Genomic DNA, 16,188 nt, shown 5'->3' with positions numbered 1-16,188 from the left:
TCAGCTTCCAGGTTCCAGATGCTACCATGATGTCAACTGGCCTTCCCTGGGCAGACGACCCCATCAGTGTGTCCTGGAGCCCTGCTTTCCCAAATCCCTTCTTCCCTAGGGAAAGAGAAAGACAGGCTGGAAGTATGGATCAACTTGTCAACTTCCATGTTCAGCAGAGAATCAATTACAGAAGCCAGATCTTCCATTTTCTGCAATCCATACCCTACCCATGGAGGGAAGCTTCACAAGTGATGAAGTAGTAATGCAGGTGTCTGTATGCCTCTCTCTCTTTACCTCTTTTTCTCCCTTCCTTCCTTCCTTCTTTTCTTTCTCCCTCTCTCTCTCTTCCCCCCCTCTATTTCTTTCTTTCTTTTTGCTTCCAGGTTTATCACTAGGGCTCAGTGCCAGCACTATGAACCCACTGCTCCTGGTGACCACTTATCCCCATTTTATTGGATAGGACAGAGAAAAATTGAGAGAGGAGGGGGAGATAGAGAGGGAGAGGGAAGGAGAGACACCTGCTTCATTGCTTGTGAAGCATCCCTTCCTGTAGGTGGGGAGCAGGGGCTTGAACCTGGATCCTTGCATAGGTCCTTGTGCTTTGTACTATGTGCACTTAACCAGGTGTGTCACTGCCTGCCTGCCCCTTTATCTCCCTCTCACCTCTCAATTTCTTTCTGTCCTTCAAATAAAATAAAGAGGAAAAAGGAAAAAAATGGCCAACAGGAGCAGTGGATATGTTATACAGGCACTGAATCCCAGAAGAAATAGCCCAGGTGAAAAAAAAAAAAAAAAAAAAGGAGGGAAAGAAAGAAAGAAAGAGGAAGAGAGAGACAGAGAGAGACAGAGAGGGAGGGAGGAAGGGACTCAAGTGTTCCAAAATGGGAAACTTTCCCTCCTGAAACATTTTTAGGGTGGATTACTGACTGGTTTCTGAAGAGTTCATTGACCGCCCCCTCCAGGGCCTCTACTCAGTTAACTGTGGCTTAAATTCTGCTCAAGGCTGAACTCCACAGGAAAAGGCAGGGAACCCTCTTTCTCCCAGAAAGCCTGCTGTACAGAACACATGCTCCTATCTCCCAGAGTCTTCACTTTTCTTTTTCAAGGTGGAGAAGGAAGAAAATAGACCAGTGTCCTCCAGCCCAGGAAATGCCACAGTGCCCACGTAACGGTCTCTGTGCCGTTTCCATTCCTGCCTTTCATGTGGCCTTAGCTCCCATGAGCAAGTCAATGAGGGGCGGGGGGAAGCCACCGTCTTCAATGAAGCAGTTTCCACTACAAGAGGGTGTGTGTGTGGGGGGGTGGTGGTGGTTAGAAACAAAGTCTATGCTGGTGGAAAGTCTGGGGTCATCCAGGTGAAAATCACGACAGAATCCACAGCTTCCAGAAAGATCTTATGCACCTACCAAACCCTATGCCTGTTCTAACAGTGCAAATTTGCATCAGGTCTTAAATCTAATTTGACTGGTGTCCTTGTCAAAGGAGGAAATCTAGGCACACAAACATCTCTGGACATGCATACACAGAGGGAAGGTCACTCGAAAGCAGCAGAGATAAGCCAACATTAGTCCAAGGAAGAGAACATCCTAGACCCATCCTTCCTGAGCTCTCAGGCCCACACAAGGGGTCTGGATGGCTAGACTCAATCCCAGGAGAAAAGAGGTTTCAGTGGCTAGGTCTGGTGGTCTTTGTTCTCTGTTACACCCACACCATCAGGTCCCACCACCCACCACCTCAAGTGCAATTCTTTATTGGCACTTCCTAGAGACCCATGCATCAGCAGTCATAGAAGACTCTGGAAAGAATGCTGCATTTTGCAGATGATGAAACCAGCTGTCCCATGCTAGCAATTCTCAGATCCAGAATGGTTCTGCCCAGGAGTCCCCATCCCTGTCCACCCCACTTTACTCCCAGTATCTGCTTCATGCGAGGGGACCTGGTTCCCACTCCAGCAGGCTTGGTCCTAGAAATGCCCTGCAAGTGTCCTGAGCCCAAGATCTGAACACCTGCATTCGTCCTGCCCAGAACACAAATTAAAATCTTGCTAAATCACATGGAAAACACAGCAAGGCCACTCCCTACCCCCATTTTTTTGAGTGAGGTCTGGGAGGTCTGAGGTCAAGATCCTGGTCTGTAAGCGAGAAAGAATAAACCCATATGCAACTTAATCATGAGGAATGAAAGAGACAAGGTGCCTTTGCCAACAGTAACCATAGCTTTGCTGTGTGAAGTATGTTCTATCCCTTTCCCAGTCCAGGTCCAGGCCAGTTGGTTGCCTGGCAGACCCTCAGACCGGCTGCAGATGCAGGTCCATTCTGTTGAAGCACACCCTTCACTCTATCCTGCTTTCCACTATTCAGCAGGTATTCACACCTTCTCTCACTATCATGCCTCACACAGGACAGAGATCACATCCATTCTCAGTAAGGTGCTCCAGAATGTCAGCAGAAAATGGCACGTGAACAAAAGTTGTATGTTGAGTGTTACAGACTCACAAGGCATCTACAATTTTTAGCAGTGGCCCTGAGTCAGAAGTGCATTTTATGACTGGTGTCTCTAATAGAATTCAGTCACTTTGGATCTCACACACTCTAACTCGTATTTGTATTCCTACAAAATTTTACACTTAAAAAAATTCTGAGTATTTTCCTTTTGAATCTGTGAAACTTAAATAGAAAATATTGCCCCCACAAGAATTATGTAAGACTAGTTAAGCAAAAGATGTTTTTCTGAGTCCTCAGTTTTTTTTCTTTTAATTCATTTTTTGTTTGGAAAGAACATTGAGAATTAAAAAAAAAAACTTTTTTCCTATAGAATAGTTAGAAATACTGTGATTCCAGGTGAGGGCAGATAGCATAATGGTGATGCAAAGAGACTTTCATGCCTGAGGCTCTGAAGTCCCAGGTTCAATTCCCTGCACCGCCATAAGCCAGAGATGATCGATGCTCTGGTAAAAACAAAACAAAACAAAACAAAACAAAACAAAACAAAACAAAAAAACTGAAAAAAGAAATATTGTGATTCCCGATTCTGTAGGCTGGAGAGGGCAAAATATTTTGTGCACTAAATGATATTTCAAGTGATGACTCCCTGACCTGCTCCTGAGTTGGGTGTGGGATGAGACCATCTGCAGAGCCAGCAGTATTATTACTAAGTAGCTATCGCACATATTAAAACAAAACACACTTCCTCCTGGTGTCTTCACAAGGTCCTGGATCAGGGATCTGCCACTGCACTCTGAGCAGGTCAGAGGGGAGAAGGTCACAGACTTGGGAAAGGCTCTAGTCTGGTTCCCTTCAAGAAGACCAAGCACAGCAGAGCCACTGTGTAGGGAGGAGCACAAGGCTGCCACTGGGGGCATGAGTGGCTTTGTGAATGCAATACAAAGTGATGGAACCAGAGGTAAGAGCAGCAGACCTGTCAGGATAGGAGTGAGTGTGCACCCCATGTCTCTGGAAGTGGGCACTCACCTGATTGCAGAAAGCAGTGTGTTGCTGGGAGGAAGGTCTGGAAGTCCTGGCTGATAGGGTTGCTGGCATTGCAGATGAAGATGTGGTTTGTGTGCTTTGGGCCCAGGATGAGGTGCAGGAGCTGGGAACCATTGACAGAGCTCAGAGAGGGCTCAGCTGGTACTATGCTCCAGTTGATGGTCACTTGGTCCCCCTTGTGCACCAGGCAGTTGAGCATCATGCTGCAGTTTTCCTTCTGGGTGAGGTTCAGCACCTGGATTTCCGGAGTGGAGACTGGCTCTGTCAGGAGGGGGGGAAGGAGCTGTCATAGAACCGAACCTCCTGGGATTCTGACCAGAGCTTCTAAACAGAATGAACACAGTCAAGTGAATTTCTTTCCCTGGGTTGGAGGGAGGTGTATTCAGTGGGACTTCTCTCTAGTGGGAACTCCCTCTTTCCAAGAACAGTCTCAGGAGAATGCAGAGAGAAGACATGTATCTTTTCATCTCTTATCCAGGCTGCTCTCCTGGGTCCTATTCCTGGAGTTTGTTGGCATGGTTTCTCACTGGATTGACACCACTGATTCCTAGCTCTCAAGGAGGAACTTTTCAGAGGCTGGATTTCACCAGCGATGCCTGTGGGTCTTTGTGGATCCACACAGATTTGTGAGTGTCTGTGCACTTCACTGTGTGATTGTGTTTGTTTGTTTGTGTGTGTGTTCATGCATATGTGTTTAGATGGACCTAGGTTCGAGGTTAAGCTCTGTAAATAAGCAACAATCTGATCAGCATCTTTGCTGGGATGAGAAAAGCCTCTTCTGCACTCCTATAAGTGTGGGTGGCATTTTGGCTTGCCTCTTGCCACCTCCCCCAGTGCACAGAGGATCCACTGATGTGAGTGAGCAGTGACAACTGCTCATCTTTGGAATTCAGGGTTTTCGAATTCCAAATTTATCAGAATTATCAGGGAGATAAATGGGGAGGGAGAACTTGGGTTCACCTAAGACCCTCAGTGTGCAGGCTATACCAAATAACCATGACACCCTAACACACCTTCCTGGACTACTGAACCTTCCATGTCTCCCAGTCTGGAGCACCCTTTACTTCTGAGGGAGGCCAAAAGGTTTAGTCCAGGGACCTGCCCAGGAAAGGAAAGGGAGCCATTACCATAGAGCTTGAGCTTCAGGCAGAATTGCTGGACAGTCACATTCTCCTCCATCGTTATGAAATACTGGCCCTCGTGCTCCCTTGTGCTCTGCAAGATCTCCAGTTTCAGGGACTCAAGATGAAACTTATAGCCCCTCTCCAGGAATAGGGAGTTACTCTCTGCTGGCAGGTGGAAAGACAAGATCTTCATCTTTTGGCTATCTCCCAGAAACTTGTCCCTGGTGACAAGGATGTACATGCTCGAGTTCACACTTCTGCTGGTTCCTTCAGATGCCAGAGGCAGCAACACGTTGTTTCCCAGTTGCCCCAGGGTTTGTTGGCATTTCTCACCTGAAGGAAGAAGAGGGTGCTTGTATGGGGGTTGTGGGGCAGCACAGGTCTGTGTGGGAAGGATTGACGACCTGGAGACTCTTCCTCTACATCCTGGGCTCTGTGTGGTTTCGAAGCCCTGTCCACTAGATGCTTGAAAAAAAATTAGTGGGAATTAAGACTCAGGGTTTCTTTCTTTTTTTCTTTTCTATTGATTTAATACTGATTGAATGGATAAGAAGGGTACAATTCTCAGGGTTTCCTTTATCAGGAGGGAATCACCTCAGCTCAGGTTTAGAGTGAAGACACCTAAAACCAGAAAAGTCTCAAGTGATGGCCTGAAAGATCTATCACTAGTAACTGGACCTCAGCCAACAACCCCACCAGACTTCTCACCACCCTTGGAGAACAACTGAAAGCGATGACTAGCTTGAGAGGCCCTGAGGTCAAAGTTATAAGCCATTGATGGTGGAAAGAGATGACGAGGACAGAGAAAAGTGGAGGAGGTGTGGGGCTGGGTGGGGGTGGCAAACCCACCGCCCACAGCTCAAAGCAATGTATCCAAACTCTCCAAAAACCCTGTGTAGGCAAGCAGAACCTGAACTGGAATTGGTGTATTGCACCAAAGTAAAAGACACTGGGGTGGGGGTGGGGGAGAATACAGGTTCAAGAAGGATGACAGAGGACCTAGTGGGGATTGTATTGTTATATGGAAAACTGAAAAATGTTATGCATGTACAAACTATTATATTTACTGTTGAATGTAAAACATTAATTTCCCAATAAAAATTAAAAAAAAACCTGTGTATGTAGTTAGTAATGAAAAGGGGAGAAATGGCTCTGGTTCCCTTGTTCAAAGGAGCTGAGTTGACAACAACAACTTCCAATAAACCTCAAAAACCTTTTAAACGGCTATGAGGGAAAAGGTGCTGAGTCTTTAACACATTCTCTATCCTCAAACCCACAAGCCCAGCTGGTAACCCTGCACATTTTACCAGAAAAGTAGAAGAAACCAAAGAGGGCTTCCATTGTTCACTTCCTCTCTGTCTCCTTTCTACCTGGTGAGAGTCCTGCTCCCATCTGAAGCTGGCCTCCTCCCTGGAGATTCTGAGTTGCACCCCACCTTACCCCATCTTTGACTAGGTCAGAACTCTTAGGGATGCACTTCTATCAACTATCTTCTTCCCTTCCTGGCCCCATAACCACCCCTAGTAATTTCTCCAGTTTCTTGCTTCCTCTTATCCCAAGGTTCTTTCACGTGACTTTTGGCATTCTCCCTCTCCTCCTCCTCCTCCCTCTCCCTATCTCCTCTCTCTCTCTCTCTCTCTCTCTCTCTCTCTCTCTCTCTCTCCTTTAGGGTTTGTTGCCTGTACTATGAATGCTATGCTCCTGGCAGCCATTTTTTTGTTTGTTATTGGATAGGACAAAAAGAAATTGAGAGAGGAGGGGGAGATAGATAGATAGATAGATAGATAGACCTGAATACTTGGGTCACCACTTTTGAAGCAGACCCCTGCAGGTGGGGAGTGTGGTCTTGATCGTTGTATGAGTCCTTGCACTTAGTACTATGTATGCTTAACCAGGTGCACCACCACCTGGCTCCCCCATCTATTTCTCTTTGAAAGATTGTCTCCCTTTGGCCCCTGGAATACCAACACCTCTAGGCCATTTTCCTAGCTCAATTATTGTCTGTACTAGTCTCTTTGCCTGGAATAATCTTCTCAAAAATATATCGAAATATTGGAGCATCTTATACTTAGCAATGAACACTGCAGCCCTTTCTGCAAGTATTATGGTTCTGCCAATTTTCGGGTCAAAGTATTGGGACCGTTCTTGATCTCCTCCCTTCTTTCCTGGTCCAACTTCGGTCCAGCTTGTCACAAATCCTGATGGCTCTGCCTGCAGAGTCCACCTGGGGCCCAAGTACTTCCTTCCTGTCCACCACCCTTTTCCAGTTACTCTCCCAATAGGGGCAGCAGTATCTTAAAGACTTTGTATCTTTTGCTATTAAACTCCAAATTCTCTGTTACCCATAGAATAAAAGTCTTCAGTCTTGGGGCCAAGGGGTGGTACACCTGGTAGAGTGTACATGTTACTGTGACACACCTATCAGGACTGGTCCCCACCTGTGGTGGGGGAGGGCTTCATAAGTAGTGAAGCAGTGTTGCAGGTATGTCTCCTTTTCTCTGTCTTCCTTTATCCCTGTCTGTCTTACCCTCTATCAAAAGAAAGACAAAAACAAAACAAGATAAAATAAAATAAAAACTTGCAGTCTTTCTTATGACTTCAGAGACCCAGATGGTGCCTCTCCTGCTTTGGCTCCTTTTACCTCTGTATTCCATCCACTAGCTTGTATGTCCCTTAGACTCCACAAGCAGATGTCTGTCTCAGAGCCTAGACAGGTAGTTTCCCTCTCTATAAATCTCTTCCCTTACTTACTTGGATAGCCTATTCCCTCACGTTATTTTAAAGTTCTGCACAAAACACTCCTACCTCTGGAGAGACCTCTACTGCTCATCTGCTCTAGCAGAGCAACTCCTGACTAACCAGTCTTACTGCTGCCAAAAATTAGAGTGTCTATTCATTTTATTTGTGTTTCTCCTCAAGACTAAATAGTTTTCTCTAGAAGGAGAGCTTTATCTCTTTCACTGTTTTGTCTCTGAGGTCTGCAACACAACTGTGGTTGGCACACAGGAGGCCTTTTATAAATATCCGCTCCGTTTTTGAATGCCCAATGCCAGGTTATGGACCTTGGAGCCCAGCAAGCAGATAACTCAACTTAAACATAAGCTAATGCTCATGTAAGGAGCCCCATGACTCAGAGAGAGCATAGATTGTTCTGATGATAAGAACGTCAGAAGAGTAATTTAAACCGTCTGCTTAAGTAAGTCGGCCACCTAGAAAAGACACTTAAAAGTTAAGTGCATTGTCGGGAAACTGGGCCAACTAGTCAAAATGTTCTTTAACACAAAAATGTCCTGATGTCCCAATGCTATCCTGTAAAGGATTTGACCAACATCAGAGTAGAGACTCAGAGACTTAGGAAAAAGAAAAAAACAATCCTCTAAGCCTCAGATCTGAAGTAGATAGGGTGAGACTTAAGCTCATTAAGGAACAGTGAGAAAAGCAATCAGGTATTTTAAGTGTTATGGACACACTAATCTTTTAACAGAAAGCTCTTTGATTAAACAAAGAATATACTGCTGGTGTTTCTGTAAAGGAGAATGGGGAAGAATATTGAATCTTTCTTTCAGAAACACATATGAGATTCTGACTGTCTGAGTAATGGAGTGAACTTAGTATCCATATGATCTGAACTTACACTTCTCTAGATCAAGGGGAGACAGGAAACTCAAGTCACATGTGCATGAGAGATGTCCTGAAGTGTCCTGGTCCTGGGAATTGTGTGCAGATTTCGTGAAGGTAAGCAGATGCATGCTCCTAAATATGATCTCTTAAAGAGACCTGGGGTCTGAGGCAGAACTAAGAATCATTACCAGGGCAGTGGAGCTGGTTCAGTGGGGAACACACAGGACTTTCATGTTTAAGGCCCTGGGTCCCATCCCCCATCCCACATGAAAACAAATGGAGTATCAGTCTGAGGAAAGAGGTCAGTGTCACAGCATAGGACTTGCATGTCCAAGGTTCCAGAGGCCTCAGGTTTGATGTCTGGCACTGCCACATGCCTGAACTGAGCAGTGCTCTGGTCTGTCTCTTTAATTCTTTCTCTCTCTTTTAAATCTTTTTTTTAAAAAAAAGGCGGGGAGGAAGGCAGGTGGTGGTGCACCTGGTTAAGTACACACCCTACAGTGTGTAAGGACCCAGGTTTAAGCCCCTGGTCCTCACCAGCAAGGGGAAAGCTTCACGAGTGGTGAAGTAGAGCTGCAGGTGTCTCTCTGTTTCTCTCCCTCTACCCCCCTCACTTCTCAATTTCTCTATCCAATAATAAATAAAATAAAAGACAAAACAAAAATAGTTAAGTTGTTAAAAAAAAGGAAAAGTTTTAAGCAAATAGAACATGATAAATGGTAGAATGGTACACTAATCTCTCACTCAATTAAAAAAGAATCATTAACACAATGCTATTTTCTAGATTTGATGCAGAGGACAGACACCGATCGACCTGAAACCCCCACCTTCCCTTTGTCCACACCTCCCCTTCTCCTCACCTAACCCAGTTGTGTACCTGGTTTATTTCTAAAACCTGGAACTGCTGATGGATGAGAAGTGGGGAGAAAGGTACATAGGATATGGCAGAGAAGTAGTCAAAAAGAGAATCAAAGACAAAAGGAAAGAAAAGAAATAGGAGAAAGAAGAAAAAGAGGGGTTAGATAAGAGGTAGGGCAGGAGGCCATGTGTGTGTGTGTGTGTGGGGGGGTGTGGAACCTCTCTTCCATCAGGGAGAGACCCTCCTCCGCCTACAGCCATGTGCCAAGCGTGACGGAGCAGCCCAGGTGAATGGGTCAGGTGCCTCCTCCACCCTGAGCGGAAAAATGAGCAAAGCCTTTAAAGTGGCTCAGAAAACCCTGCTGTGGAGGGACTGCTCCTCAAATACCTCAGGCTGACTGATGAGAGTTTTCCAGGGCATGTAGTTCAGATTCTCCCCAGAACTGGGAGGAGACATTTGTTTCTGTCAACACCAGTTCACTTTCCTGTTCAGTATCTTCTACTTCGAAAGCAGAGTGACTCATGGGAGCCAGGAGATTTTCCTCCAGTGAGCAGCATTTGACCAGCCTTTCCCTGAGAAGGGGTTCCACCACACACACACACACACACACACACACACACACACTCTCTCTCTCTCTCTCTCTCTCTCTCTCTCTTTCCCCCAACTCCTCTCTTTCATGTGTGTGACAGCATTTCCTGCCCCCCTACCCCCAGTGCTAGGGTTGTTTTCAGTGGAAGAGATGCACAGTTTCCAGGGGGTGCTCTGGGAGTGACAGTGGCATTGGGTAGAGGGGCCTCTTTGGCATAATGACATTATTTAAGTCTGGTGGTGGGTGTGGCCACCCCTTCTCCATAGAGTGTGAAATTAACAACTGGGACTGGGAGATGGGGCACCCGGTTGAATGCACATGTCATCGTGTGCAAGGACTGGGTTCAGACCCCCCTCCCCATCTGTGAGGAGGACTTCATGAGTAGTACAATAGTTCTACAGGTGTTTCTCTTTCTCTCTCCCTCTTTATCTCCCCCTTCCATCTCAGCTTCTCTCTATTTCTATCTACTAAATGAATGAATGAATAAATAAATAAATAAAACTTAAAAAATAAAGAAATTAAAATCTGTAACACTCTACGTCATAAAGAAAAGCAAAAATCCCAAAGCCAAAATAGGCTCAAGGCAACTGAAGGCTGCTCTCCTTAATTATAATTGATAAGGGGAAATTCTCTGTTTAGATAGGATTTCTGAGCCCTCTTTTTTTTTAAAAAAAAATCTTTTTCTTCTTCTTATTTATTTATTATATTTATTTATTAGAGACAGACTGAAATCAAGAGGGTAAGGAGAGATACAGAGGGAAATAGACTCTTGCAGCACTGTTTCACCACTCATAAAGCTTTCCCCTGCAGATGGACCCCAGGTCCTTGTGCATTATAACAACAAGGTGTGCTACCACCAGGGCCCAATTTATAGAGCCTTTTAATAACATTTGACTACAAGGCAAGTCTCTGTCTACTACTCATGAATGTATGAGTAGTACCATACATTTTGGGTACCGTGCTAATATCAAGAAAATTATTTTATTATTGTTTTTATTTAATTTATTATTATTAGTTAAAGACAAAGAAAAAAGCAGTGAGAGCTACCACAGCACCAAAATCTCCTTCAATGCATTGGAGGCCAGGCTTGAACCTGGGTCATGCACATGGAAAAAGAAGCAGACTATCCAAGTGAGCTATTGTGCAAGCCAGGGCAATTTGCTGTGAAGAGTACTTTTTGTGCTAAATCTTTTTTTTTTAATATGGTATTGGAACATGTTTATAACCAGTACTCAGAAGTCTTCCCCAGATCAACTTTCTCATGTTTTCTATTTTAGGGAGAGAGAATGGGGAGAGGGAGAAGCAGAGAAAGAAAGAGAAAGTAAGAAAGAAAGGAGAGACACCCCAGTGCCAGTCCACCATTCATGGAACTTCCCTGGTGCTGGCCCTGGTACTCCCATGGGGTTAGACATAAGCCTTACTGGACCAGCACTTTCCTGGCCTTAAAATCTGTTTCTAAAACCAGAGCGTTTTCTAAAATCACAGCATTTTCTCAAATGTTTAAAATGTATATTTGCCTAAACACAATTCATGGCTTAATATGTTTATGAGAGATGGAGAGAGAGAGAGAGAGAGAGAGAGAGAAATAGAGAGAGACAGACCCAGAGCATCACTCTGGCACACACAATGTCAGAAATTAAACTCAGGGTATCCTACTTGTAAGTCATGCGTTCTATTGTTGCTCCACCTCCCTGATCACTAAAGGTTCTTACACTTCCTTCTAATTCCAGGAAAATCAACTCAGAGATTTCAATGATAGCAAGTATATCTTAATTTTTGTCAAGGGAGCTGAACATGAATCTTAGTTTTTCCTTCTCTTTCAACATCCGCCTGTCCAGTCACATTCATCCAGGCCTCTGGAGTCAGACCCGTACCTGAGGCAAAGCTAAGTGCTCTATGCCTCTGTGTTATCCTGAGAACAGCAGTGCAGATGCCCTGTGGCTGCTGTAAGGAGTAAGAAGACAATATATACAGAGCACTTAGACAGGGTTGAGTCTATGAGCGGCAGGCTGTGTATACCATTGTGATTCCTTTAATAGATATCTCAACAGACAAAGAAGGAGGAAGGGTGTCTGGGCTAGTCCTACATCCACTATGGCTGCTGCTATGTTACATGTCCTAAGTGGACTCGACTAAACACAGTCGTCCATGGTCAGTCTAGGTTCAAACCAAATAGCTCAGATATACTGATTTCAAATCTATTACTAACAGCTATTCAAACAGTTCAGCTGGAAGAGTGCAGGACTATCATGCCTGAATCTCCAAGTTGAATCCCTGGTGCTGGATGTACTGGAGTGGTACTCTGACTTCTCTTTCATTTCTCTCTTTTATGGGAAACTATCTAATATGAAAGAAATAAAACTTTAAATAATTACTGAATCTAGGGCTGAAATTTTTGGGAAGTAGAAGTATGTAGTGCTAGGACCAGGTGGTGATACACTTAGTTGAGTACATGTTACTATGCTCAAGGACCCCAATTCAAGCCCCTAGTCCTCAGCTGCAAGGGGGAAACTTCCTTAGTGGTGAAGCAGTGGCTGGTGTCTCTTCCCCCCCCCCTTTCTCTCAACTTCTTTTTGTCTCTATCCAACAGATAAGTAAATAAATAAATACATAAATTAATACATTTTTTTAAAATGAAGTGTCTACTTCTCCATCTCAGGATAGAATGGGCACATGTCAGCTTTGGGACAAGTTCAAGTCCAGAACCTGAAATTATCTTCTGTTTTCTTGTGAGGGAGGAAATAGAACTGGCACAGAGAAGTCACAGTCCCCACTGGGGCTGATCATTAATTGTAGCAGGTGCATCCAAGTGTGGGTGGAGGAAGGGGGTGACAATGGGGATGGCTAAGCTTGAGCGGGGGTGGGGGGCTAAGTCTGTACCTCCCACTTAGTTGTGCTGTGAACCCAAAACTGCTCTGAAAATGAATTTTTAAAAAATACCACTGAAGGAAATGGAAACTCCTCTTTAGGGGTCAGGGGGTGAGGGGGCAGGTGGGCTTATTGAATATTACAGCTCTGACTGGGAATTGGGAGGAGCCTAAGAGTGCTGGGAAGGCTGGCTTGACAAGAATAGGGCTTCTTGGCTGGGTAAATCTGCCGTGGCTGAGTAGCCCCACTTGCAAAGCATTTCCGTCTGTGTTTTATTGGGGTTTCACAAATTGGGTGAGTATTTAAAAATAAAAACACTGTAAAATTTCTGTATGCGGGAGCTGAGCTCTAGAGCAGTGAGTTAAGCGCATGTGGCGCTAAGCACACGGACTGGCTGCAGGATCCTGGTTCGAGCCCCCAGCTCCCCAGCTGCAGGGGAGTTGCTTCACAGGCAGTGAAGCAGGTCTGCAGGTCTTTTTCCCCCTCCCCCATCTTTCCCTCCTCTCTCCATTTTTCTCTGTCCTATCTAACAACAACAATAATAACTACTACAGCAATAAAAAACAAGGGCAACAAAAGGGAAAATAAATTTTTAAAATTATAAAAAAAACTTCTGTATGCATTTCACAGAAGACATGCAAGGGAAGAAGGAAGCCATGCCAATTGTGTAGATGTGCTTGGGGGTGGGGCTGCTTCTCACTAGCCTGTGACCCCAAAACCTTCATCTGGGGGCAGTCACCTGCAGCACCTGTGACACAACACATAGACTGGGTAGGCAACACTCAGATGAAACAACCCAGCCCACTGTTAAACCTCCTCACTCTGGATGGTTATTCAGATGTGTCTCCCAAGGTGGTAGTATCACAAGTTACATTTCTGGAAGGATTAGGCCTCCTTTGGATGGCTTTAAGTTGTTGGGTTGGGTTGGCTTCCTAGACCCTTAGTTCAGTTATTCCTTTCCTAGACCTCTGGCAAAAGAATCCCAGACATGTTTGAGTGGAAGGAAGGGTGGCAACACAAAGCCCTTAACCCCAAGTTCAGAACCAGAAAGCTTCAGGCAGCCCCTTTCCATCCAACTGGACTTTTCCTAGAAAAGTCCATGATGGATCTGCGGTCTTGAAAACCCCAAGTACAAAACACCCAGGACCTCAGGATTCCCCCTTCCCTGATGCCATTTCTCCTCTGGGCCACCTTTTAGTGTCATGTCACCAAGAAAAGGCCTACAGAGAAAAAACAGGCTTCCATGATGCTCCCCACTGGTCTTTTCTCTCTCTGGCATCCTTTTCTCTGATTTTCTTAGGTGGAGAGGACAGTGGCTTGCAGGGATCAGGCCCAGCCACACAAAGCCTGAAACTGAGTGAGGAGTGTGTCTGACCTGCTACAGGTAGCCCTGACCTGCAGCTTCCCGATGAGCCTTTCTGACTCACCTCACGAAACCTAGTCTCTTCCTCTGTGCTGCAGAAAGTGACCTCCACTATGACCACAGTGACCAAAGCTCTCTGCTGAGTGCAGACACTGTTGCCTCTACTATCTTTTTTCACGCCACTGTCACCCTTCCTTGCTATTGGATGTTAACTCTGGCTTGGCCCTTGTCTGCCAGAATCTTCTCCAGGGTACTCTTCTTCCTGAGCCCCATCCCTCCATCTCAGCCCCCCCCCCCCAACCTGGCTCTTCACCCAAGACATGCCCATACAAAAGCTGTCACTCATTAAGGACTCCGGTTACACAGCCTGCTACCCTGAATGTGACAGGTGCCTGTGGCTTACAGTCCTCATGTCCCTGGAAACAAGGCTTGCTACTACTGAGGCAGAGGGACCCAAGGACCCAGGACTTCAAGTTTCTTCTTCTTTGAAAGAGGCAAGTGAAAGCCAGGGACAACTTCCAGAGAAAGAATAGCTGAGCCCCTGTCCTGGTTCCAATATCTTCTTTCCACCCAGGAGGTTCCCTGATCCTTGCCTCCCCCAGTCCAGAAACTCAAATCCCCCACATAAATGAACACCCACCTGTTTGACAGGTCAGCTGCAAAGTCAGGGAGAGAATCAGCAAGAGGATTAGGGAGAGGAGACCCAGGAGATCCATCTATGCTGGGGTGGCAGGTGTGCCGGCTGGGGACGGACTAGTGACTTGCTGAGCACAGCAGCAGCCCCAGCCTCCCCTGCTTATGCACCAGGAACCAGCAGCTTCCTGTGCCACTGGGACTTTTTCTTCACTGCCTGTGTCTGGAGATTGCTCATCTGCTCTCAGGCTTGAAGTCACTTGGCTGTTCCCAAGAAGCACGAGTCAGGCACCCAGAGTCCTGGAGTCGGGAAGGGAGATGTCTCATCATTTCGGCCAAACCAGTAGAGACACTGTAACACCCCACCCCACCCCCTCTTTCCTGAGCAGTCTCCGCAAAGGGCCCTCAGCTTCCTGGCCAACTTCATCTGGTAACTCTTCTTAGAGTGCAAAGAAAACTCTTCTTTTCCCCTCCTTCCAGTCCTCTTTCCACCCATATGAATCATTTAGTTCAAAGCTGAAGTTGAATGGCTAAATTTTCATAAACTGATGAATATTTTTCTGGTCTGTCCCTTCATTTCAGAGAACACTTCCCCATGCAACCTGAGGTCCAATGCTGAGGTCACAGGGCTGGGCTGGGAGAGGTCTGATCTGTGGGCAAGTTCTGTCTGGATGTAGTTGAGTAGGATTTGGAGAGCCCTGTGCTGGGTTTGGAGGAGCCAGCTTCACTGTAGAGCTCATGTCTCGCTTTGTGTTGAGAGGAAGGGACTAAAATTAGCAGATGAAAGAATCCGTGCTTTCCTGTGGGATAAACCGAAGGGCAGGAATACTGAGAGAAGCTCTTGAAGAGATTTTGAAAGGCCAGTGATTAAAAAAAAAAAATTTTTTTTTTTTTTTTTACCAGGGCAGTGCTCAGCTCTGGCTTATGGTAGTGCAGGGGATTGAACTTGGGGCTTTGGAACCTCAGGCATAAGAATCTCTTTGCATACCCATTATGCTATCTACTTCAGCCCCAGTGAATGTTTTATTTTATTTATTTATTTTCCCTTTTGTTGCCCTTGTCCTTTTATTATTGTTGTAGTTATTGTTGTTGTTATTGTTACTGATGTCATAGTTGTTAGAAAGGACAGAGAGAAATGGAGAGAGGAGGGGAAAACAGAGAGGGGGAGAGAAAGATAGACACCTGCAGACCTGTTTTTAAAATTTTATTTATTTACTTATTTATTTTAGTTTTAGTTATTTATTGGTCCTCTCTGGGGCTTCACCACTCCAGACTGACTTTCAGATAGACAGAAGGGCAAAGAGAGTGGGGGGCAAGGGATGGAAAGAAACCACAGCATAAAAGCTTCCTCAAACCTGTCTCTAACTTGCATCATTTACATGGCAAAGCAGCATATTTCTTTACTTTTATGAGAGGCACAGATAGGAAGACCAGGGTACCACTCAGTTCTGGTACATGGTGGTGCTTCGGTTGAATCTAGGACCTCAGGCAAGTCCTGTGTTCAAGCCACTGAACCATTTCCCTGGCCCTTACAATCCATTTAGATGGGCAGAAGGTAGCTCAACTAGTAGGGTTTGTGTCTTGTTAAACACACAGCCCAGGTTTGAATATCAACATGACAGGGGAATGTCACAGCTGTGGTGTTTCTGCCT

The 16,188-nt window shown here is 45.5% G+C and overlaps 1 protein-coding gene across 1 annotated transcript in view; it reads right to left on the bottom strand.

Moving 5' to 3' along the window:
• SLAMF1 (signaling lymphocytic activation molecule family member 1) overlaps positions 1-14,819 on the bottom strand; it is a 30,166-nt gene extending 15,347 nt beyond the window's left edge. Inside the window, exons 1-3 of the mRNA XM_007530613.2 lie at positions 14,544-14,819; positions 4,607-4,936; positions 3,462-3,740 (exon numbers count right to left, since the gene is read on the bottom strand). Of these exons, the coding sequence (XP_007530675.1) occupies positions 3,462-3,740; positions 4,607-4,936; positions 14,544-14,619 (685 nt within the window). The 5' untranslated portion in view covers positions 14,620-14,819. The remainder of the gene's footprint in view (positions 1-3,461; positions 3,741-4,606; positions 4,937-14,543) is intronic.
• Between the last annotated feature and the right edge of the window lie 1,369 nt (positions 14,820-16,188).

Source organism: Erinaceus europaeus, chromosome 9 (genome assembly GCF_950295315.1).
Source record: "Erinaceus europaeus chromosome 9, mEriEur2.1, whole genome shotgun sequence".
NCBI lineage: Eukaryota > Metazoa > Chordata > Mammalia > Eulipotyphla > Erinaceidae > Erinaceus > Erinaceus europaeus.
The sequence above is the reverse complement of the archived record's forward strand: the minus strand, read 5'-3'. Positions and strand labels throughout refer to the sequence as shown.